Below are 25556 nucleotides of genomic sequence, written 5' to 3'. Positions count from 1 at the left end.
ATAGCCTGCTTTTTCTGTCATTTTTGGGAACAGGGAGACCTTTTTTATATTCAGTTGTATTCATTCGAAACGATCCAACATTAATGAGCGTAATGGCATCATAGGTAGAATTTAAGATATAAATCCACATCTATACAAAGGACAGAGGGGTTGCTGTAGCTGCAACTCAATATTCTAGAACATTCTGCAACAGAGAACCAGCTGCAGAGTCCACACATTGTTTCTGCTGTGTGTGGAACACTCCCAACAGAATTAGCATCTTAAATTCCTTCCCACAAACTGAAATGTAATGTTAGAGATAAACCAGAACCAAAATTACTGGAGTTTGCTATCAGCTGAAGGAGGTCTATTACTTTCAGTTGGATTTTCATCCCAGAAGGAGTTAAATACAGAAATATTTACAGTGATGCAGTGGTTAGCATTTCTGCCTCACAGCACCAGGGACCTGGATTCGATTCCACCCTTGGGCGACTGTCTGTGTGGAGTTTGCACATTCTCGTCGTGTCTGTGTGGGTTTTTGCCAGATGCTCTGGTTTGCTCCCACAGTCCAAGATGTGCAAGTTAGCTGGATTGGCTATGCTAAATTGCCCATAGTGTTCAGGGGTGTACGTTAGGTGCATTAGCCACAAGAAATGCAGGATTACAGGGAAAAGATAGGGAGATGGGTCTGGGTGGGATGCTCTTCAGAGGGTCAGCGTGGACTTGGTGGGCCGAACAGTCTGTTTCTACACTGTAGTGATTCTAAAGAGGTAAAGGGAGAGACACAGAGATCAAGAGAGGGGAGAAAAAAAGAGACCGAGCAAGAAAGGGGGGAAAAAGTCAGAGACAGACATATAGGAGTTAAGGAAAGAAGACACTCAGGAGGGTATACTCACGATTCCAGTGGGTCCCAGCTCTCTCTGTGGTTTCACACATTCCCTCTCTCTCCCACAAGGGACAGACCCTGCTCATTTTATTTCAATCTGGATGGTTTGGGGGTTAAAGGATCAAAATTGGCCTTGAGATTCCAACAGTACCCACTCTCTCTCACACACACACACAGATGGAAAGAAACCCTCTGTATACTCACCTCCTGCTTCATCCACATGGCAAACGAAACTATGCCTGCAAGGACTTACTTCAAATACCTTCAGGTCTGTCACTCAAACACCATTCTCTGCCAAAGTTCAATCTTATCTGGTCAGCTCCCAGCTGCCTCTACCTGGAGCACACCTCCAGGAGGCATTTTTGTGAGATTAGAGGGAGGTGGGGAAAGAGAGAGGTGGTGTGAGAGCTCAACAGTTTAGTCTGTCTTTCTCCTCCCCCACCTCACACACTGGCCCCAGACTTAAAATCTACACAGAGACAAAGCTGCAGTTTAAAACTGGCAGCAACCACAACACAGGTTCAATTCATTTAGACAACGGAACACAGGCTTCTGCAACCAACGGACACAAATTTATTTCACAAGGGAACACAGGATTTTCACACAGATTAACAGGAGATTTAAGTGGGACTGAAATGGATAAGTAAAGTCAGCAAGTTTACTTGTAATGAGTCTGAAAATTCTACAAATAAGTCAATCCATTTCACAAACAAATGATGATTACACAGATCTATTGCACAAATTAATGAGTTTATTGCAGAAATGAACTTGGGTTTATTATTCCATTCACCCCTTACCCAGTGGTCCCTTTAACTGAGCTGGAGTTCATTATCTTCAGCAAAACAGATTCTAATGGACATAATTCAATCTTCAATTAAGAGAAAAATCAAACTGCTCTAACACAGTTCCATAGCAGATGGGACTTGAAACCAGAGCTTCTGGCTGAGAGGGAGGGACACTATACAGATGACAGGACACATTGAGAGAGTAGTGAGCAAAACATATGGAACCTTGAACTTCATAAATCGAGATATCGTGGAGAAAATCAGGAAAAAGATGCTGACTTTTTAAAAGCTGCCTTTTGGACAGAACTAGAGTCCGGTTCCGCTCACCGTGTTTCAAGAGTATGAGTTTTTGACAAGTTTAGTTGAGGTAGAAAAATAAAACATTGTTTCCATTCTGTGACGGTCCATGGACTGGGGAGCTAGAGTTAAGGTTTTGGGAAACTGATGCAGTGGTGATGTGAGGCAAAGTTTCATTAAGAACAACAACAGCAACAGATGCCTGCCCTGCAGTCACGTGTGAACTCGCTGGTGTCTCAGCAGGTGGGATGACTGAGTAAATCCTTTCCCATGAGGGAGCAGGTAACAACTTCTCACCAGTGTGTGTTCGCTGGTGTTTCAGAAGGTTTTTTGAATGGACAAATCGTTTCCCACACACAGAGCAGGGGAATGGCCTCTCCCCAGTGTGAATGCATTGGTGAGTCAGCACTTCACGTCTGCGTTTATAGCTCTTCTCACACTGCGAACATTTGAAAGGTCTCTCATCAGTGTGAACCAGTTGGTGTGCCCTGAGGTTGGATATCTGAGAGAATGCCTTGCCACACTCAGAGCATGGGAATGGCTTCTCCCCAGTGTGAACTCGCTGGTGTGTCAGCAGGTAGGATGAGTCACTGAATCCCTTCCCACACTCAGGGCAGAGGAATGGTCTCTCCCGAGTGTGAACTCGCTGGTGTTTCAGCAAATGGGGTGACCGAGTGAATCCCTTCCCACACTCAGAGCAGATGAATGGCCTCTCCCCAGTGTGAACTCGTTGGTGTCTCCACAAGTTAGATGAGTCACTGAATCCCTTTCCACATTCAGGGCAGATGAACGGCCTCTCCCCAGTGTGAGTGCGTTCATGTTTCAGAAGGTCAGATGACAGAGTGAATCCCTTTCCACACTCCGAGCAGATGAATGGCCTCTCCCCAGTGTGAATTTGTTGGTGTTTCAACAGGTTGGATGAGTCACTGAATCCCTTCCCACACTCGAGGCAGGTGAATGGCCTCTCCCCAGTGTGAGTGCGTTCATGTTTCAGAAGATCAGATGACAGAGTAAATCCCTTTCCACAAATGGAGCAGATGTACGGCCTCTCCCCGGTGTGACTGCGTTGATGAGTTTCCAGCAGGGATGGGTATTTGAATCCTTTTCCACAATCCACACATTTCCAGGGTTTCTCCATGGTGCAAGTGACCTCATGTCTGTCCATATTGATTTATCAGCTGATTCCTTGTCTACACACAAGACAGGGGTACAGTTTCTCCCCACTATGAATGCTGAGATATTATTCAGGCTATGTAATTGGGTCAAGACCTGTCCACAGTCAGTTCACTGCAACACTCTCACTGAGGGAGAGTAACTGGCTACACCGCTCTCCACAGTCAGTTCACTAGAACACTTACTTGGGTCTGTGTGTCTTGGTGCATTTCCAGTCACACTGATATTTGAAATCTTTTCCCACAGACAGAACAGACAAATGTTGAAAATCCAATGGCTTTCAAGTCCTGATGAATTGACTCACTCTCAGATCTTGATGGGATGTTTGTTTGGAATTCTTGCTAATGAATATATCTCTGTGATTCTCTGTAAAACAAATTTACAACATTTAAATGTGAGTATGAGAAAGAAAACTATTTAAAACACTAAAGGAGGTTGTGAAATGGAGTTCATTGAATCCGGTAATTTGTGTGAAAGACACTCAGAAACAGTGACCATGAAAAGTTACCGGATTATCATAAAAAACTAAACTAGTTCTTCAATGTGCTTCAGGGAAGGGGACCCACTGCCTGTCCTGGCCCTGCACAAGACTCAGCCCTCAATAGGAGGAGAGACATGGAGAGCAGTGGGATGCTTATGGACACTGTTTCTTCCATCTACATCACAGGAATAACTTTGACAGATCCTCCCTCCAAGGAAGTCAAGACCAGCATATTTGGAGAACCATCGCCTATAAACTCCACTACCAGGCAGGCACTGTCCTCTTGGGAATGCATATTGCTATTTCTTTATAGCTGCTGCTCCTATAACTCCTCACTGAACAGCACTGTAGGAGAACTGTCACAACAGCACAGCAGTGAATGCTGGCCTCCTTAGCCTTGCTCAAATCCCAGTAATAAGATTAGATGTAAAGTAGATTAGCGTCATAGAGTCATACAGCATGGAAACAGAACCTTCAGTCCAAAAAGTCCATGCCAAGCATAATCCCAGACTAAATTACTCACATCTGTCCGTGCTTGGACGATATCCCTCCAAACACTTCTAATTCATGTACATATCTAAATCCCTTTTAAACATTGTAACTGTACCCGCATCCACCACTTCCTCTGGAAGTTCATTCCACCCATGAACCACTCTATGTAAAAACATTGCCCCTTATGTCTTTTAGATGTTCTCCTCTCACCTTAAAAATGTGCCCCTTAATCTTGAATCCCCCTCCCCAGGGTAATGACACCTGCCATTCACTGCTCATGATTTTATAAATCTCCATAAATTCACCTGTCAACCTCCTACGTTCCAGTGAAAGACATCCCAGCCTATCCAGCCTCTCCTTACAACTCAAACCCTCCATGCCTGGCAATGTCCCAGTAAATCTGTTCTGAACCATCTCCACCCTAGTAATATCCATTCTATAATAGGGAGACCAGAACTGGATGCAGTACTCTAGGCAAGGTGAGCCAGGCTGGTAGGCGAAGGGAATGCTCAGTGACTAGAGAAATTGAGGTTTTGGTCAAGAAAAAGAAAGAAGCATATATCAGGTATAGATAGCAGAGATCAAGTGAATCCTTAGAAGAATACAAAAGCAGTACAAGTATACTTAAGAGGGAAATCAGGAGGGCCAAAAGGGGACATGAGATAGCTTTGGAAAATAGGGTTAAAAGAATCCAAAGGGATTTTATGAATACACTGGGGACAAAAGAGTAACTAGCGAGAGAATACGGCCCCTTAAAGATCAACAGGGCCGCCTGTGTGTGGAACAGGAGATAGGGGAGGTACTAAATGAGTATTTTGCAATGTTTACAGTGGAGAAGAATATGGAAGACATAGAAGGTGAGGAAATAGATAGCAAAATCTTAAAAAATTATGGAGGTGGTGATGCTGGATGTCTTAAAATGCACAAAGGTGGATAAATCCTCAGGACCTGATCAGGTGTACCCTAGAACTCTGTGGGAAGCTAGGGAAGTGATTGCTGGGTCCCTTCCTGAGATATTTGTATCATCGATAGCCACAGTTGACATGCCAGTAGACTGGAGGCTGGCTAATGTGGTGCCACTATTTAAGAAAGCTGGTAAGGAAAAGCCAGAGAACTATAGACTGATGAGCCTGACATGGGTGGTGGAGAAATTGCTGAAGGGAATCCTGAGGGACAGAATTTACACGTATTTGGAAAGGCAAGGACTGATTAGGGATAATCAACATGGCTTTGTGCATGGGAAGTCATGTCTCTCTGACTTGATTGAGTTTTTTAAAGTAGTAACATAGAGGATTGATGAGGGCAGAGCTGTGGACATGATCTAAATGGACTTCAGCAAGGCATTCAACAAGGTTCCTCATGGTAGACTGGTTAGGAAGTTTAGATCACATGGAATACAGGGAGAACTAGCCATTTGGATACAGAATTGGCTTGAACATAGGAGACAGAGAGTGGTGGTGGAGGGTTGCTTTTCAGACTGGACGCCTGTGACCAGCAGTGTGCCCCAAGGCTCGATGCTGGATCCACTGATTTTCGTCATTTATATAAGTGATTTGGATGTGAATATAGGAGGTATGATTAGTAAGTTTACAGATGACATCAAAATTAGAGGTGTAGTGGTGGACAGCCAAGAAGGTTACCTCAGAGTACAACAGGATCTTGATCAGATGGGCCAATGGGCTGAGGAGTGGCAGATGAAGTTTCATTTAGATGAATATGAGGTGCTGCATTTTGGAAAGGCAAATCAGGGCAGGACTTATACACTTAATGGTAAGGTCCTGAGGAGTGTTGCTGAACAAAGAGACCTTGAAGTGCAGGTTTTAAGTTTCTTGAAAGTGAAGTCACAGGTAGTTAGGATAACGAAGAAGGCATTTGGTACACTTGCCTTTATTGGTCAGTGCATTGAATACAGGAGTTGGGAGGTCACGTTGCGGCTGTGGTTAGGCCACTTTTGGAGTACTCTGACTTACTGGTCTCCCTGCTATAGGAAGTATATTGTGAAACTTGAAAGGGTTCAAAAAGATTTACAAGGCTGTTGGCAGGGTTGGAGGGTTTGAGCTATAGGGAGAGGCTGAATAGGCTGGGTTTTTTTTCCCTGGAGGTTCAAAGGCTGAGGGGTGACCTTATAGAGGTTTACAAAATCATAAGGTGCATGGATAGGGTAAATAGACAAGGTATTTTCTCTGTGGTGGTGGAGTCAAAAACTAGAGGGGCATAGGTTTAAGGTGAGAGGGGAAAGATTTAAAAGGGACCTAAGTGGCAACATTTTCATGCAGAAGGTGATGTGTGTTTGGAACAAGCTGCCAGAGGAAGTCATGGAGGCTGGTACAATTACAACATTTACAAGGCATCTGGATGGGTACAGGGGGTTCTGCTGTAATGCGATAGATGCATTCTTGTGAAATGACACGTTATAGAAAATCGCACTATAGAAATAACGGGGCCTATGGGAAAATGGGGGTTTGGGCAGAGCAACAAAAACAAAAAGATTCACTCAAAATGACTGAAAAATCATTCAAAAGTGCAATACAAAGGATAGCATAGTTTGAACAAATGTCTAATTCACATGTAGTCATGAAGTAACAGTAAATTTATCACCTTATCTTGAAAAAATTATCAAGACGACTTCATGGGGGAGGATGTTCTGAGAGAGCTCTGTCGTTAATGCAGGGGCTGAGGGGTGTCATCGTCGTCATCATCATCACCGTCACCTTCAGGTGCAGTTTTGTTTGCAGGGTTAAGGCAAAAAATAGTTAATCCAGAAGTGGATTTTTTTTTTCCTTTATTCACTCACAGGATGAGGGTGTTGCTAGCTAGGCAGCCTTTATTGCCCATTCCTAATTGCCCTGACGGCTGTTAACAGTCAACCACTTTGCTGTGGGTCTGGAGTCATATGTAGGCCAGACCAGGTAAGGAGGACAGTTTCCTTCCCTGAAGGACATTCGCGAATCAGATGGGTTTTTCCAACAATCAGCAACGGAGTCACAGTCATCATTGGATTCTTAATTCCAGATATTTATTGAATTCAAATTCCACCATCTACCATGGTGGGTTTCGAACCCTGGTCCCCAGAATGTTATCTGGGTCTTTGGATTAACAGTCCAGCAATAATCTGGACTTCTTCAGATAAAAGGGTCCCGAACCGAAACGTCAATTTTCCTGCTCCTCTGATGCTGCCTAGCCTGCCATGTTCCTCCAGCTCCACACTGTGTTGTCTCGATTAGATTCCAGTCTGTAACTCTCTCCTGGGTATCTGTTCAATCTCCTCAATTAGATTCCAGACTATAACTCACAGGTATCTGTTACTCACTCAGATCCCTTGATTAGATTCCAGTCAGTAATTCATTCTCAGGTAACTGTTATTCTAGATGTAAGAGTGGTCATGAATGTGCGTGAGTTTGTAAGTGTAAGTGTGTGTGAGAGCGAGCAAGAGTGTGTGACAGCACGTGAAAGTATCAGTGTATGTGCAAGTGTATATGGGTTTGTAACTGCATGGGTGTGTAAGAGTGAGCATGGGTGTGTCTGCGTGAATGTACGCATCTGGGTGTGCAAGTGAGTAAGTGAATGAGTGTGTACATGCATATGCGTGAGAGCGCACGTGTGAAAGAGAGCACAGCTGAGTGTGTGACAGTGAATATTTAGGTGAGTGTGAATCTCTGAATATGTATGATATCAGAGGAGTGTGTGATTGCGTGTGCATGTGACAGCATGTCTGCACAAATGTGTCTGCGAGCATAAGTAACACAGTGTGTACAAGGGTGTCTCATTAGTGGTTGTCAGTGTGTGAATGAGAGCGCATGTTTGCATTTGGGTGTGTGTATGTGTGAGACTGCGTGAAAGTGAATGAGTGTCAGTGAATGTGGTTGAATGAGAGTGATTCTGAGAGTGCACACACGAGAGAGTAAGGGAGTATGAGAGATTGTAACAGTAACAGTGTGGTGAGAATGAGTGTGAGAGATGAGTGTATGAAGTGTGAGAGTGAGTGTCTATGTCTGAATAAGTGTGAGAGGGTGTGAGTGTGCATGTGTATTAGTGTGAGGTGAATGTGAGATGAGTGGGTGTGAGTGTGTATGTGTACATGTTAGATTGCTCGTGTGATTGTATAGGTGTGTATGTAAGTGAGAATGTGCATGAGTACGTCAAAGTGACAGAGTGTTTGCTTGCTTGCAGTAGTGCATTGGTGTGTGTTAGTGTGTGATTGCTTAAGTGAGTGTGAGAGTTTGTGTAAGTACGAGCATGACACTCAGATTTTGATTTGATGTTCAATTTTCCCTTCTCTTTCTGAAAATCCTCCTCTAATAAAAGCCACCACTGAACAGAGCTGTGATTGGATATAGGACGCTGGACGCGAGACAAGGTCATGGGATCAGGAGAACGTAACCTGCCTCTCTTTCTTGCCTTCTCTACCACCGCTCTGCTTCAGCAATAAGACACTGGGTCTCAAAGACTAATGCAGCTTCATGGACAAGATGTGGTCTTTCTGAATCTACTCTTTGGAATCTGTCATTGGAACAATTGCTCTCTAAAAACATGGCAGCCGCGCATGCGCCCCGCTGTTATTAAAAATGGCGGCCATTAACTGGGGCCTAACACTGGAAACTGCGGCCTCACTCTATGCAAACAACAAGACCAGAAAAAAATCTATTTCAGGCTCTGGGACTTACACAAAATGTTTACGAAGCCTCCCATTCATCAACCGGATCTATCGCTCCCTCGGTGTCGCCTCATTCTCACCATTTGCGGATCTGAGAAAGAAACCCCTCCGCCCGTCGCCCGAACGGTCTCTGCGCATGCTCCATACACAGCAGGACACTGCACCTGCGCAATTGCGCTCCTGTTTGGGGATTTACCCCACAGCTGAGCATGCTGGAAAACAGTCATTGAATTCTCAAAGTCTCGTATCCTGATTTATTTTGCTGCAGTAGGATACACGCCTGAAAGGCTAAATAATAAAACTGATATGCCTACCAAACAGACTCCCGCCATCTATGGCAAGGCCTAAACGACATTACGGGATACAAAATGAAACAGTGTAAGATAGTGGACAATGACACATCCCTCCCTGACATACTAAATGCTTTCTATGCTTGGTTTCAGCAGAATGCCACCGGTGTGGCAACACCTTCCCCGACAGCCCCAGACTCACTGTTCCCTCTGTCACCGCTTCATAAGTCAGATCAGCCTTCCTGAGAGTCAAAACGAGGAAAATGACAGGCCTGGATGGTGTCCCCAGCTGAGCACTCAGATTCTATGTGGACCAACTGGCGGAGGTATTCACCAAAAACTTCAGCTTCTCCCTCCTACAAGCCAAAGTACCCACCTGCTTCAAGAAGACCACCATCATCTCCGTACCCAAGAAAACACATCCAGTATGCCTTAATGACTACTGCCCAGTGACTCCGACTTCAATAATCATGAAGTGCTTCGAGAGGCTGGTCATGGCTCACATCAACTCCAGTCTCCCAACCTGCCTCAACCCCCTCAGTTTGCCTACTGACATAACAGGTCCACAGAGGACGCCATAACCCTAGCCCTACACTCATCCCTGGAACATCTGAACATCCGTCTTCCACACCATTATCCCCTCCAGACTGATCTCAAAACTGCATGACCTTGGTCTCAGCTCCACCGTCTGCAACTGGATCCTCAGCTTTCTGACCCATAGGCCGCAATCAGTGAGGATAGGTAACTGCACCTCCTTCACAATAACACTCAACAGTGGAGTCTCCCAGGGATGTGTCCTCAGCCCCCTTCTATGTTCCCTGTACACCTACGACTGTGTTGCCAAATTCCGAACGAACGCCATCTACAAGTTTGCTGATGACACCACTGTAGTAGGATGGATATCTAACAACGAAGGGTCAAAATACAGAAGGGAGATAGAGGGCTTAGTGACATGGTGCAGTGAAAACAATCTGTCTCTCAACATCGGCAAAACTGAAGAACTGATCATTGACTTCAGAAAGAAAGGAGGAGAACATGCCCCCATCTACATCAATGGAACTGAGGTTGAAAGAGAGAAGAACATCAAGGACTTCCAATGTAAATGCAACAGAGGCACAACAGAACCTCTTCTTTCTCAGGCAGCTCAGGAAATTTGGCATGTCCATAAGGTCCCTCACTAACTTCTACAGATGCACCATTGAAAGCATACTGTCCAGGTGCCTAATGGCCTGGTATGTCAACTGCTCTGCCCAGGACCGTAAGAAACTACAAAAGGTGGTGTGCACAGCCCAGACCATCACGGAAGCCAACCTTCCATCCATGGACTCTATTTACATGGCTCGCTGCTGCTGAAAGGCGGCCAACATCATTGATGACCACCGCACCCCGGTAATGATCTCCTACAACCTCGTCCTTCAGGCAGAAGATATAGAAGCCTGAACACACGCACAAGCAGGTTCAGGAACAGCTTCTTTCCAGCCATTATCAGACTGTTGAATGGACTCTAGCCTCAAATAATGTAACCTGCAATGTAACCTGTATGCCTCTAAGTTTTTTTGATCTGTACATCATTTGCTTGGTGTGATCTGCCTGTACCATTCGTAAACAAAGCTTTTCACTGTATTTTGGCACACGTGACAATAAAACAAAATCAATCAATCAAATTTTATTGAAAGCCATCGCCTTAATGACAATCACATCAGAGGAGCCAGGCACACCTTCTTTGTACTGAAAACACGAATAATAATTATATACAAATGTAGCAGCATCCTGGGGATTAGCATTGACCAGAAACTGCCTGGACCAACCATATGTATGCTGTGGCTGCAAAAATAGGTCAGAAGCTCAGATTTTTGGTGGAAATAAATCTCTTCCTGTCTCCCCAATGCCTATTCATAATCATCAAGGCAGGCATATGATCAAATATTCTCCACTCATCCCGATAAGTGCAGCTCCAACAACACTAAAGAAGCTTGACACCATCTAAGACAAAATGTGATTGCCAATCCATCCACTCCCTTCAGCAATTGTTCCCTTCACCATTAATGCACAGTAGCAGCGCAGTGTACGCTGCACAAGAAGTCATGGAATAACTCACCAAGGCTCCTCCAACATACCTAAACCTATAACCGCTACCAGCTAGAAAAGAAGTGCAGCAGTTTCATGATAACATCACCACCTACAAGTCTCCCTCCAAGCCACACACCACTTTGACTTGGAACGATATCACTCACCATTCACTGACATCCCGGTCAACATCCTGGAACTTTCTTTCTCACAGCACCAAACCTAGTCATTCGAAACACCCTTCTAAATCTGTTCACACAGATTATCGGATTCATTCAGCTTAATTTTACAATTTGCCTTTGTGTTTTCATGAATTGTCTCTCACTTTTTTCTGCTTTAGATCAATTTTACAGCCTAAGAAATGGTGAGAATTTGCAGTTGTGAAACTGAAGACATCAGGATCTGATGGAGTGTCCAATTCGTTGTCATTAGAATAACATAGCATAGCATTTGAAAACTGCAAGGCAGCAGCCAGTTCACATATGTCAATACACAGGAGAACCTCTGGAAATTTGGGCACTATGAATAGGAATTTCATTACTCATCAAAGCTGGAAATGCATTAATGCATTCACACTATGAACAGGTCATTCAGCTGTTGAGTGTGGGAAGCAATTCACTCAGTTATCCATCCTGCTGACCCACCAGAAAATTCAACCTGGGGATATCTCATTCACCTGTTGAGTATAGGGGATTTACTTGTTGTCCCACCTGCAGACACGCAAACAAGTTGACAATGGGGAGATGCTGTTCACCTACTCTGAGTGTATGGAGGAGTTCAGTCTGTCAGATAAACTACTGAGACACCAGAGAGTTTAACTGGTAAAAGACCTTTTAAATGCCAAGACTATGCAGGGCCCCAGTGCTATGCAGGCTCTGGGGCCCTGATGTCCCATCAATGCATTCTCATTGATGAGAAACGTCGATGCGTTCTCAGTGCAGAAGTGTGTTCAGGTGATCATCGCAACTCACTGTACACTGGTGCACTCACAATAGAAAGAGGCAGTTCACTTTCTCCATGCATGGGAACAGATTAATTCAGTCATTCACCCTCTTGAAACATCACTAAGATCATACTAGGGAGAGACCTCTGATATGCCTAGAACGTGGCAAGTGCTTTATAGGTTCCAGGGAACTAATGTCCCATCAACAAGTGGAGGCTTGGGGACCGCTTTGCAGAACAGCTGTGCTCGGTTCGCACTAAACAACTGCACCTCCCAGTCGCGAACCATTTCAACTCCCCCTCCCATTCCTCAGATGACATGTCCATCCTGGGCCTCCTGCAGTGCCACAACGATGCTACCCGAAGGTTGCAGGAACAGCACCTCATATTCCACTTGGGAAACCTGCAGCCCAATGGTATCAATGTGGACTTCACAAGCTTCAAAATCTCCCCTTCCCCTACCGCATCCCAAAACCAGCCCAGCTCGTCCCCGCCTCCCTAACCTGTCCTTCCTCCCACCTATCCCCTCCTCCCACCTCAAGCCGCACCCCCATCTCCTATCTACTAACCTCATCCCGCCAACCTGTTCATCCTCCCTGGACTGACCTATCCCCTCCCTAACTCCCCACCTACACTCTCCTTTACTGGCTCCATCCCCACCTCTTTGACCTGTCTGTCTCCTCTCCACCTATCTTCTCCTCTATCCATCTTCTAACTGCCTCCCCCTCTCTACCTATTTATTTCAGAACCCCCTTCCCCTCCCCCACTTCTGAAGAAGGGTCTAGGCCTGAAACGTCAGCCTTTCTGCTCCTCTGATGCTGATGGGCCTGCTGTGTTCATCCAGCTCTACAACTTGGACCTAAATGTATATGTGAATACGTTATTAAAGATGGCAGAATAGGTAGTCAGAGCCATTAATGAAATTTGAAGTATCCTAGGCTTTATTACTAGGGGCATAGGTTAGAAGAAATTATGCTCAGCTTGGGTAAGGCACTAGTTAGACCTCAGTTTGAATATTGTGTACAGTTCTGGGTGTCACACATCAGCAAGAATAGGAACTGATTGGAAGAGTGCAGAAGAGGTTTACAGGAATGGTTCCAGGGATGAGGAATTTGTTATAGTGCAAAGAAATTTGGACAATTTTCATGACAAGAGAATGCTGAAAGATGATTTGATTGAAGTTTTCAAAATCATGAGTGGTCTAGATGCAGGATATAGGGAGAAACTGTTTCTGTTTATAAATGGATTGAGAACCAAAGGGCATAACTTGAAAGTGAAATTCAAAAGAAGCAAATACAAGGTGAGGGAAACCTTTCTCACTGTGAATAGTTAGGATCTGGAATGCACTTCCTGGAAGTGTGATATCAGCATCTTTTAGTGAGACATTCAAGTCAGGATCAGATAATTATGTGAACAGAAACAATTTGCAGGGCTAAGTGGAAAGACAAGAGAATGATACCGGTCACGTTGCTCATTTGGAGAGCCAGTGCAGATACAATGGGGAGACTGGCCTCCTTCTGCATCACAATTCTATGATTCTGTTTTGATCTTTCCATCCATTCTGCTGCCTGGCTCTTCAGTCCACACAGCCTGATCAGGTTCACCTTGTACATCAATCATACTGTGATGGATGGCAAGCTTGATACTAAACAGAAATCGATGAATAGCAGCTAAGAGTAGCTACTCAAGACAGTCAAAGTTGGGAAGTGGTGTTCCAGTTCCACTGATAGTACTAAGCCTACTGTTGCTAACAATTTGTAGAAGTTTGGACATCAGAAATCTGATTTTAAAAATTTTTAAATTTGGGGGAAGAATTCCAATAAACTGCAAACACAAATTTAAAATTAATAAAACATAGTAGCTGAGCTCATTAAATCTTAATTCCTTTGCTGACTGAACAAGTCATGAGGAGGTGATAAACTGTTTTATTTAGAAATTAACCGATTATCAAATTGAGAGATACAGTTAACAGTGTGGAGGACGAAGATGAAGTCCTTGTAACTGACATGTACACATCAATAAAATGGGGAATTCCTGGTAACACACTGCAGATAGCATTTTATTTGTGTATCAAACATTCGTTGTAATTATACCAGGACTTAACATCTCTTGTGAACTCTTCAATCTACTGTTTAAATGCATAGATTAATCAATTTTTCTTATTCATCCATGAGATATGGGTATTGCTGGCTAGGCCAGTATTTATTGCCCATCCCTAATTGACCTGCAGATAGTGATGCTGAGCTGTCTTCTTGAACTACTGCAGTCCACATGGTGTAGAGACATTCACATTGCTGTTAGGGTGTTCCAGGATTTTTACACAGCAACAGTGAATATATTTCCAAGTTAGGATGGTGAATATCTTGCAGGGTTACTTAAATCTGCTGATGTTCCCATGAATCTGTGACCGTTGCCCTTACAGAAGGTAGAGGTCAAAGGTTTCGAGGTGAGTTACTGTGGAATTCCTCGTCTCTGACCTACTATTGCTCAATGTTAAAAGTGCAATATAAAGACAAGTAAATGTTGATGCTGGCTTGAAACGGGTCACCTCAGGGCTGTGATGAAACTATATTGAAAACTTCACTGACTGCTGTTATTTTAAAAGGACAGACTGAATCCTGCTGTTTCAGTTTCAGTGACTCTTACAATAATAATGGGGGTCTTCAATATGCAGGTAAACTAGAAAAATCAGGTCGGTAGCAGATCTCAAGTAAAGGAATTCACAGAATGTGTACAAGATGGTTTTTTGGAGTAACTTGTAGTTGAGCCCACTAGGGGACAGGCAATTCTGGATTCGGTGATGTATAATGAGGCATACACAATTAAAGAACTGAAGGTGAAGGAACCCCTAAGGCTTGTGACCATAATATGACAGAATTCACCCTGCAGTTTGAAAAGGAAAAGACAGAATCAGATGTAACGGTATTACAACTGAGTAAAGGTAACTACAAAGATAAAAGAGAAGCTGGCCAGAATTGATTGGAAGAGAAGCTAAGCAGGGAAGACGGTGGAGCATCAATAGTTTTTAGGGGTAATTCGGAAGGCACAGCATAAATTCATTCCAAGGAAGAAGCATACTAAAGGGAGGATGAGGCAACCATGGCTGACAGAGGAAGTCAGGGACAGCATAAAAGCAAAAGAAAAAGCAACAATGTGGTGAAGATTAGTGGTAAACCTTTAAAAACCAGCAGAGGATGACTAAAACATCTGTAAGGAGGGCGAAGATGAAATTTGACAGTAAGCTAGCTAGTAATATAAAAAAAAGTTGCAAGAGTTTTTTTGGATATATAAAAGGTAAGAGAGAGGCAAGACATTGGACCACTGAAAAAGAGGCCGGAGAAGTACTAATAGGAAACAAAGCAATGGCGGAGGAACTGAACAGGTACTTTGCATCGGTTTTCACAGTGGAAGACACCAGCAGCATCAGAATTTGAAGAGAATCATGGGACAGTGGTGAGTGTCATGGCCATTACTAAGGCTAAGGTGCTGGCAAAACTGAAAAGTTTGAAAGTGGATAAATCACCCAGACCTGTTGCACTACACATCAAAGTTCTGAAGGAGGTAGCTGAGGAGATTGTAAATGTATTGGTGGTGATCTTTCAGGAATCACTGGAGTCAGGGAGGGTCCCAGAGAGCTGGAAAATGGTTAGTGTAACACCTCTGTTTGAGAAGGGAGGGAGGCAGAAGAAAAGAAACTATAGGACAGGCACCCTGACCTCGATCATTAGTAAGATTGTCAAGTCCATTATTTTTTTTTTATTCATTTGTGGGACATGGGTGTTGCTTGCTGGCCTGTGCGACATGGGCGTTGCTGGCTCGCCAGCATTTATTGCCCCTCCCTAGTTGCCCTTGAGAAGGTGGTGGTGAACTGCCTTCTTCAACTCCTGCAGTCCACCTGCTGTGGGTTGACCCACAAAGCCCTTAGGCAGGGAATTCCAGCATTTTTACCCAGTGACAGTGAAGGAACGGCAATATATTTCCAAGTAAGGATGGTGAGTGACTTGGAGGGGAAGTTGGAAGTGGTGGTGTTCCCATATATCTGCTGCCCCTGACCTTCTAGGTGGAAGTGGTCTTGGATTTGGAAGGTGCTGTCTGAGGATCTTTTGTGAATTTCTGCAGTGCATCTTGTAGATAGTACACACTGCTGCTACTGAACGTTGGGGGTGGAGGGAGTGGATGCTTGTGGATGTAGTGCCAATCAAGTGAGCTGCTTTGTCCTGGATGGTGTCAAGCTTCTCAAGTGTTGTTGGGGCTGCACTCCTCCAGGAAAGTGGGGAGTATTCCATCACACTCCTGACTTGTGCCTTGTAGATGGTCGATAAGCTTTGAGGAGTCAGGAGGTGAGTTATTCGCTGCAGTATTCCTAGCTTCTGGTATGCTCTTATAACCACTGCATTTATGTGGTGAGTCCAGTTGAGTTTTTGGTCAATGGTAATCCCCAGGATGTTGATAGTGGGGGATTCAGTGATGGTAACACCATTGAATGCCAAGGGGTGATGGTTAGATTGTCTCTTATTCATGATGGTCATAGCCATTTGTGTGGCATGAATGTTACTTGCCACTTGTCAGCCCAAGCCTGGATATTGTCCAGATCTTGTTGCATTTGAACATGGACTGCTTCAGTATCTGAGGAGTTGTGAATGGTGCTGAACATTGTGCAATCATTGGTGAACATCCCCACTTCTAACCTTATGATGGAGGGAAGGTCATTGATGAAGCAACTGAAGATGGTTGAGCCAAGGACACTACTCTGAGGAACTCCTGCAGCGATGTCCTGGAGCTGAGGTGATTGATCTCCAACAATGACGACCATTTTCCTACGTGTCAGGTATGACTCCAAACACCAGAGAGTTTGCCCTCTGATATCCATTGATTCCAGTTTTGCTCGGGCTCCTTGATGCCACACCTTGTCAAATGCAGCCTTGATGTCAAGGGCTGTCACTCTCACCTCACCTCTGGAATTCAGCTCTTTTGTCCATGATTGAACCGAGGCTGTCATGAGATCAGGAGCTGAGTGGCCCTGGCAGAACCCAAACTGGGCATCACTGAGCAGGTTTTTGCTGAGTAGTTGCTGCTTGATAGCACTGTTGATGATACCTTCCGTCACTTTACTCATAATTCAGAGTAGACTGATGGGGCGGTAATTGGCCAGGTTGGATTTGTCCTGCTTTTTGTGTACAGGACATACTTGGGCAATTTTCCACATTGCCAGGTAGATACCCGACTGTTGCAACTGTACTGGAACAGCTTGGCTAGGGGAGTGGCAAGTTCTGGATCAAAAGTCTTCAGTACTGTTGCCAGAATGTTGTCAGGGCCTGTAGCCTTTGCAGCATCCGGTGTCTTCACCCATTTCTTGATATCACGTGAAGTGAATCAAAATGGCTGAAGACTGATGTCTGTAATGCTGGATACCAACGATGAGGCCGAGATGGATTCTCCACTTCTGGCTGAAGATTGCTGCAAAAGCTTCAGCTTTATCTTTTGTGCTGGGCTCTTCCATCATTGAGGATGGCGCTATTTGTGGAGCCGCCTCCTCCTCCAGTGAGTTGTTTAATTGTCCACCACCAATTAAGACTGGATATGACAGGAATGCAGGGCTCATATCTGATCCATTGGTTGTGGGATCGCTTAGCTCTGTCTATCACTTGCTGCTTTCGCTGTTTGGCGTGCAAGTAGTCCTGTTTGGTGGCTTCACCAGGTTGACACCTCATCTTCAGTAATGCCTGGTGCTATTCCTGGCATACCCTCCTGTACTCTTCATTGAACCAGGGTTGATCTGCTGGCTTGATGGTAATGGTTGAGTGGGGGTTATGCCGGGCCATGAAGTTACAGATTGTGCTGGTGTACAATTCTGCTGCTATTGATGGCCCACAGCACCTCATGGCTGCCCAGTCTTGAGTTGTTAGATCTATGCAAAGTCTATCCCATTTATCACAGTGACAGTACCACACAACACGATGGAGGTTATTCTCAATGTGAAGGCTGGACTTCGTCTCCATAAGGACTGTGCAGTGGTCACTCTTACCGATACTGTCATGGAATGCTGCAACTGCAGCTGGCAGATTGGTAAGGATGAGGTCAAGTATGTTTTTCCCTCTTGTTGGTTCCCTCACCACCTGCCGCAGACCCAGTCTAGCAGCTATGTCCCTTAGGACCTGACCAGCTGGATCAGTAGCACTGCTGCCGAGCCAATGTTGGTGATGAACATTGAAATCCCCCACCCAGAGTACATTTTGTGCACTTAGCATCCTCAGTGCTTCCTCCAAGTGTTGTTCAACATGGAGGAGTACTGATTCATTAGAGGGAGGACAGTGTGTGGTAATCAGCAGGAGGCTTCCTTGCCCATGTTTACCCTGAAGCCATGAGACTTCATGGGGTCCAGAGTCAATGTTGAGGACTCCTAGAGCAACACCCTCCCGACTGTAAACCACTGTGCCGCCATCTCTGCTGGTGAGACAGGACATTTTCAGGGATTGTGATGGTGATGTCTGGGACATTGTCTGTAGGTATGATTCCATGAGTATGCTATGTTGCTTGACTAGTCTGTGAGTCAGCTCTCTCAATTTTGGCACAGGAAGATATATTAGTAAGGACTTTTCAAGGTCTCGCAAGGCAGTTGGTGCCATTGTGTTTTCAGGTGCCTAGGTCGATGCCAGGTGATCCATCTGGTTTCATTTCTTTGAGACTTTGTAGCAATTGGTGCAACTGCTAGGCTATTTGAGAATAAACCACGTTGCTGTGGGTCTGGAGTCACATGTAGGCCAGATCAGGTGAGGGTGGCAGATTTCATTCCCTGAAGGACATTACTGAACCAGATCGGCTTTTCCAATAATCGACAATGATTTTATGGTGATCAGTAGATTCTTAATTCCAGATTTTTTTTATTGAATTCAAATTCCACCATCTGATGTGGTGGGATTCGAACCCAAGTCCCCAGAACATTAGCTGAGTTTCTGGATTAATAGTCTAGCACTAATACAACAAGGCCATTGCCTAACCCGTTAGGGATGAGATTGCAGAGTACTCGGAAGGACGTGGTAAAATAGGGCTGAGGGAGCATGGCTTCATCAAGTGGTGGTAATGTCTACTCTGCGCACAGAAGCTGGAGTTAATGACTGCCAATTTCATCGGGGGGATTATCCTGGAGGGAGCATGTTGGGCTATAAGAAATAGGAGCAGGATTAGGCTTTTTGATCCACTGAGCCATTCTGGTATTCTGTAGGATCATGGCTGATCTGATTCTGACCTCAATTCCACTTTCCTTCATATTCCCTGGACTCCAGTCTCTGCTGCACTCTAGCCTCAATTGAAACTTCTGATTTGTCGTCTCCTTTCCCAGAGATTTGTAAGATTTGAAGGCAGTAAGATTTTCTTTTCCCTGACTCCACGCTTTCTGATATCTTTTCCAGGTACAGGCTCCAGCAGGGGATTTGAAGACAGTGCAATTGCTTGGGAGGTGAGTATTTTTGAGCATTAATCCACAACCTCAATCTTTCTGTGCAGTGCTCTGGTTCCATAGTCCTGTGATTGATGTGGCGCCTTTACTGTGGATCTGAATCCATGTCCATCTATTGCTCTGTTTCACCTCTGTCCTTTATGATCACCTGTCTGCCAATGTCTGACTTCCTCTGCCTCTCATAAAGGGTGTATTTGAACCTTGGCTGGTATTTTGTTGTTATTTCTGTTGAATGCCACTTGAGAGGGTTTAAACTAGTCTGGCAGCGGGGTGGGACCCTAAACAGTAGTGAGGCAAAAGAGAATGTTGAGGCTTGTGCAGAAGTAAAAGAGAGCAAGTTAAATAGATCAGACAGACAAGAGCACAGCAGGGAACGAGGTATGAAACTGCATTTATTTCAATGCAAGTGGCCTAACAGGTAAGGCAGATGAACTCGGCATGGATGGGAATATGGGACTGGCATATCATAGCTATTACAGAAATGTGGCTCAGGGAAGGGCAGGACTGGCAACTGAACGTTCCAGGGGTACAGATGCTATCTGAAAAATAGAAAGGGAGGCAAGAGAGGCAAGTAGTGTTTATGATTAGGGAAAATATGACTGCAGTACTTCGAGAGGATACTCCTGAGGGATCGTCCAGTGAAGCTGTATGGGTGAAATTGAGAAACAATTTGATGGGGCTGTACTGTAGCATCCCCAACAGTCAGCAAGAAACTGAGGAGCAAATATGTAAGGAGATCGCAGATAGCTGTAAGAATGTTAGGGTTGTAATAATAGGGGATTTTAACTTTCCAAACATAGACTGGGACTGCCATAGCGTTAAGGGCTTGGATGGGGAGGAATTTAAGTGTGTTCAGAAAAACTCTCTCAACCAATATGTAGATGGTTCAACGAGAGGAGGGACAAAACTCCATGACCTCTTGGGAAATAAGGCAGGGCAAGTGACTGAAGTGTTAGTGGAGGAGCATTTTCTATTAGAATTTAAAGCTAATAGAACAATTTTAAAACTATTTATTTAGAACAGTGATGGAAAAGGATAGGTCTTGGCCACAAGTTAAAGTTCTAAATTGGGACAAGGCCAATTTTGATGGTATTAGACAGGAGCTTTTAAAAGTTGATTGGGGGAGGCTATTTGCAGGTAAAGGGAAGCCTGACAAGTGGGAGGCTTTAAAAAATCAAAATAACAAGAGTTCAGAGCCAGCATATTCCTGTTAGTGTGAAGGGCAAAGCTGGTAGGAGTAGGAACACTGGATGACGAGAGACATGAGGCATTAGTCAAGAAAAAGAAGGTGGCATGTATCAGCTATGGGCAGTTGAGAACAAGTGAATGCCTTGAGCATAAAAAGGGTGTCGGATTACAGTTAAGAGGGAAATAAGGAGGGCAAAAAGAGGACATGACATAGCTTTGGCAGATGAGGTAAAGGAGAATCTGGAGAGATTCTCCAAGTTTATTGAGGGCAAAAGAGTAACGAGGGAGAGAACAGAGCCCTTAAAGATCAGCGAAGTTGTATATGTGTGGAGCCACAGGAGACAGGTGAGATCCTAAACAATATTTTGCGTCAGTATTTACCGTGGAGAAAGACATCGCAGGGAAATAAATAGCGATGTCTTGAATAGAGTCCACATTACAAAAGAGGAGGTGCTAGAGGTTCTAAAATGCAGAAAAGTAAGTAAATTCCCAGGACCTGAGCAACAGAATTCGAGGACATTGTGCGAAGCTAGGGAAGAAATTGCAGGGTCTCTAGTGAGGTACGGCATGGTGAGTGACAGCCACGGTGAGGTACTGGAAAACTGCAGGATGGCTAATACTGTGCTATTTTCTAAGAAAGGCTGCAAGGAAAAGCCAGGGTACCACAGACCAGTGAACTTAATCCCAATGGTGAGTAAGTTCTTGGAGGGGATTCTGAGAGACAGGATTTAGAAGCATTTGGAAAGGCAAGAACTGATTAGGGATAGTCAGCATGGCTTTGTGCATGGGAAATTGTATCTCCAAATTTGATTGAGTGGCTGGTGAGTGGGATTAGAGTGGGCAACTACTTCATTCAGCCAGTACACACACAATGGGCTGAACAGACTCTTCCTGCGCAGTAACTTTTTTATGGTTCTATTGAGAGCAAATGGAGAAAGATGCAATTCCTGGGCTCAGACAAGCAATTATCTGAGAAACAGTTTGGTCCAATGGGCTACTGGAGGGGAGGGAAGCAGCTAATTGGATTGTCTCAATCTTAGTGACAAAGAAGCTCAATTAACTCCTCATATTTATTGGGACAGCATTTCAAATTGGACATTAAAAAGACCCTGGTTTAACAAAAGGTTGATTTATTTGTCTTTATCCAATATATTAACACCAACGCCTGGGCTAGAGATTATTGACATCAACAGAAACAGGCTCGAGTCAATACAGTTCAGGCCTCAATGAAATAAACAGCAAAATGGAATTGCTGTAGTTACTGGTGAACTCGCTGGTGTTTCAGCAGGGTAGATGAAGTTGTGAATGCCTTCTCACACTGGAAGCAGGTGAAGGGCCTCTCCCCAGTGTGAACTCTCTGGTGCGTCCTCAGGGTGGATGACTGAGTGAATCTCTTCCCACACTCAGAGCAGGTGAATGGTTTCTCCCCAGTGTGCACTCGCCGGTGTACTGTGAGTAGATACGATTGCCTGAACCCAGCCCCACAGTGATTGCACCTAAACGGTCTCTCGTCAGTGTGAACACGTTGATGGCGCATCAGTTCCCCAGAACTTTTATAGCGTTTCCCACAGTTTGAGCATTTAAAAGGTCTCTCATCCGTGTGAGTGCGTTGATGGGACAGCAGTTCCCGGGAACTTTTATAGCACTTACCACAATCTGAACATTTAAATGGTCTCTTGTCTGTGTGAACTTGCTGGTGTTTCAGAAAAGTTGATAAATCAGTGAAACCCTTTGCACAAACTGAGCAGGCGAATGGCTTCTCCCTAGTGTGAATGCGCTGATGTGTTAGCAGTGCAGATGACTGAGTGAATCTCTTCCCACACTCGGCGCAGCTGAACGGTCTCTCTCCGGTGTGGCTTCGCTGGTGCACAGTGAGCTCCTCTGACCGTTTGAACGCACAGCCGCAGTGAGAACACAGGAATGGTTTCTCCTCAGCGTGAACACATCGGTGGCGCATCAGGTCCCCAGAACTTTTAAAGCACTTTCCACACTCTGGGCAGTGAAAAGGTCTGTCCTCAGTGTGAACTCGCTGATGTTTCAGCTGGTTGGAGAACTGAGTGAATCCCTTCCCACATCTGAAGCAGGTGAATGGCCTCTTCCCGGCATGAACCCGTTGGTGTTGTAGCAGCCCTGATGAGCGAGTGAATCCCTTTCCACACTTGGAGCAGCTGAACGGTCCCTCCCTCGTGTGAATTTGCTGATGTCTCAGCAGATTGGTTGAATGAATGAATCCTTTCCCACACTTGGGGCAGGAGAATGGCCTCTCTCCGGAGTGACCTCGCTGGTGTTGCAGCAGGTTGGATGAGCGAGTGAATCCTTTCCCACACTCGGGGCAGATGAACGGCCTCTCTCCTGTGTGGCTATGCCGATGAGTTTCCAGCTCAGAGGGGGATCTGAATCCCTCCTCACAGTCTCCACATTTCCATGGTTTATCTCGAATGTGAACAGTGCTTTTGCTTTCCATATTAAACATGCAACGATATGGATGTTACAATAAGTTGTGCCAGATCCTGATGTAATGTATTGTTTTAGCTTTCTGACTGCAAATCATGTCCTTCGAATACCCTGTAAAATTGATTTAAAACAGGAGAAAATGAAGTGAGAGAGAACCAGAAAACACAAAGGCAGATTGTGAAGTACAGCTGAATGAATCTGGTCATGTGTGCAGCCAGCACAAGGAGAAAGTGACGTAAAAGCTGTGGCGTTGTTATCAACAACAAACCGAGTTACTGATGTCCTTCAGGGAAGGAAAGCTGCAATCCATCAGACTAATACCAGAGTCTAGCCTCTCTTGGAGGAAGGATGAAAAGAAGCAGAGAGACAGATAGAGAGAAAGATAGAGAAGCTGCTGATAAAGCTAAACTGTTGTTAGTGATTTAAAGGACATCACCATTCCTTTATCATCTGTGTAGAATCCTGTAACTCCTTACCTAACAGCACAGTGGGAGCAGCTTCACCACACAGACTGCAGTGGTTCTAAAGGTCAAACATCATCTGCTATGCTACAGAGTTCCTCTCAAAGTTCCATATTCAAATCCAAGAATAATATTTGTGCAAAGTCAATTGATAGCATCTTCAACACTATTTGTCCTTAAAACAATATCCCTACTTTATATGGACAGTGTCAATTTAGCAATCTGACGTTGCCTAGAATCTCCCTCCTTTTAACAGTTTCACATTGGACATTGTATGGCCCAAATAGATTCCAAAGTCTTTGGGGCTAACCCCAGCAGCTTCTCCTCCATCTCCAGTCTAGCTCAAACTGACAGAACAAAGACTTTCAAAAGGGAATTGAATAAGCTCCTACAGCAAAACATAAATTGCTATACTGTGAGGAGAGCACAGCGAGTAAGGATAATCAAATTTGCATGGCAGGCTAAATATGCAACTACAGTACAGAAGAAGGCCAACAATTCTGTGACTTGATGAGAAAAGACCAACAGTGCAGCCAGCTCTGCAAACAACACCCACCCAGATACAAACCATCGCTTAATTTCTCTCTCTGGGTTTCCAAGCTCTGTCCTGTGAGCACCTATGATAACAAAACACTGCGGCTGCAGGAAGTCTGCAATGAGAAAATCCTGAAAATAATTCAGCAGGTCAGGCAGTAGAGAGAGAAACAGCAATGGCCTAGTGGTCTTGTTGCTGGACCTTTAATCCAGTGACCCAGATAATGTTCTGGGGACCCAGGTTCGAATGTGAATTCAATTTTTAAAAAAGCCCTGGAATTAAGAGTCTGATAATGACCATGAATCCATTGCTGATTGGTGGACAAACCCATCACGTTCATTAATGTCCTTTAGGGAAGGAAACTGCCATCCTTACCTGGTCTGGCCTACATGTGACTCCAACGTGGTTGATTTAACTGCACTCATCCTGTGAATGAATAATATATTTCATAGATAGTAGGAACTGCAGATGCTGGAGAATCCGACACAACAAGGTGCAGGGCTGGATGAACACAGCAGGCCAAGCAGCATCATAGGAGCAGAGAGGCTGACGTTTCAGGCCTAGACCCTTCATCAGAAAAGGGGGAGGGGAAGGGGGTTCCAAAATAAATAGGGAGAGAGTGGGAGGCGGATAGAAGATGGATAGAGGAGAGGATAGGTGGAGAGGAAACAAACAGGTCGAAGAGGCGGGGATGGAGCCAGTAAAGGTGAGTGTAGGTAGGGAGTTAGGAAGGGGATAGGTCAGTCCAGGGAGGACGGACAGGTCAAGGGGGCGGGATGAGGTTGGTCGGTAGGAGATGGAGGTGCGGCTTGAGGTGGGAGGAGGGGATAGGTGGGAGGAAGAACAGGTTAGGGAGGCAGGGACGAGCTGGACTGGTTTTGGGATGCGGTAGGGGGAGGGGAGATTTTGAAACTTGTGAAACCTCTACATCGCCGAGGCCAGACGCCAACTCTCCGACACCTCCTCCTACCGCCCCCTTGATCATGACCCCACCCCTGAGCACCAAACCATCATCTCCGAAACCATCCACAACCTCATCACCTCAGGTGACCTCCCATCCACGGCCTCCAACCTCATTGTTCCCCAACCTCGCACTGCCCGCTTCTATCTCCTTCCCAAAATCCACAAACCTGAATGCCCTGGTCGACCCATTGTCTCCGCCTGCTCCTGCCCCACCGAACTGATCTCCAACTATCTAGACTCCATTTTCTCTCCCTTGGTCCAGGAACTCCCTACCTATGTCCGTGACACCACCCACGCCCTCCACCTCCTCCAGAACTTCCAATTCCCCGGTCCCCAACACCTCATCTTTACCATGGACGTCCAGTCCCTCTACACCTGCATTCCCCATGCAGATGGCCTTAAGGCCCTCCGCTTCTTCCTGTCCCGCAGGCCCGACCAGTCCCCCTCCACTGA

The 25556-nt window shown here is 45.1% G+C and overlaps 1 protein-coding gene across 4 annotated transcripts in view; it reads right to left on the bottom strand.

The window, feature by feature from the left end:
- Window positions 1-1596: 1596 nt before the first annotated feature.
- Window positions 1597-25556, bottom strand: part of LOC109932097 (zinc finger protein 239-like) — a 46103-nt gene continuing 22143 nt past the window's right edge. The window contains exons 3-5 of one of the 4 annotated variants that reach the window (XM_048619484.1): window positions 21953-23255; window positions 8607-8615; window positions 1597-2993 (exon numbers count right to left, since the gene is read on the bottom strand). In XM_048619484.1, the coding sequence (XP_048475441.1) occupies window positions 2009-2993; window positions 8607-8615; window positions 21953-23163 (2205 nt within the window). In that variant the 5' untranslated portion in view covers window positions 23164-23255 and the 3' untranslated portion in view covers window positions 1597-2008. Of the gene's footprint in view, window positions 3487-6691; window positions 6805-8606; window positions 8616-8757; window positions 8904-21952; window positions 23256-25556 lie in introns of those variants that run through there. The other 3 variants (XM_048619482.1, XM_048619483.1, XM_020531338.2) reach the window with 3 other exon arrangements.

The sequence above is a fragment of the Rhincodon typus genome, chromosome 43 (genome assembly GCF_021869965.1).
Source record: "Rhincodon typus isolate 14 chromosome 43, sRhiTyp1.1, whole genome shotgun sequence".
NCBI classification, from domain to species: domain Eukaryota; kingdom Metazoa; phylum Chordata; class Chondrichthyes; order Orectolobiformes; family Rhincodontidae; genus Rhincodon; species Rhincodon typus.
The sequence above is the reverse complement of the archived record's forward strand: the minus strand, read 5'-3'. Positions and strand labels throughout refer to the sequence as shown.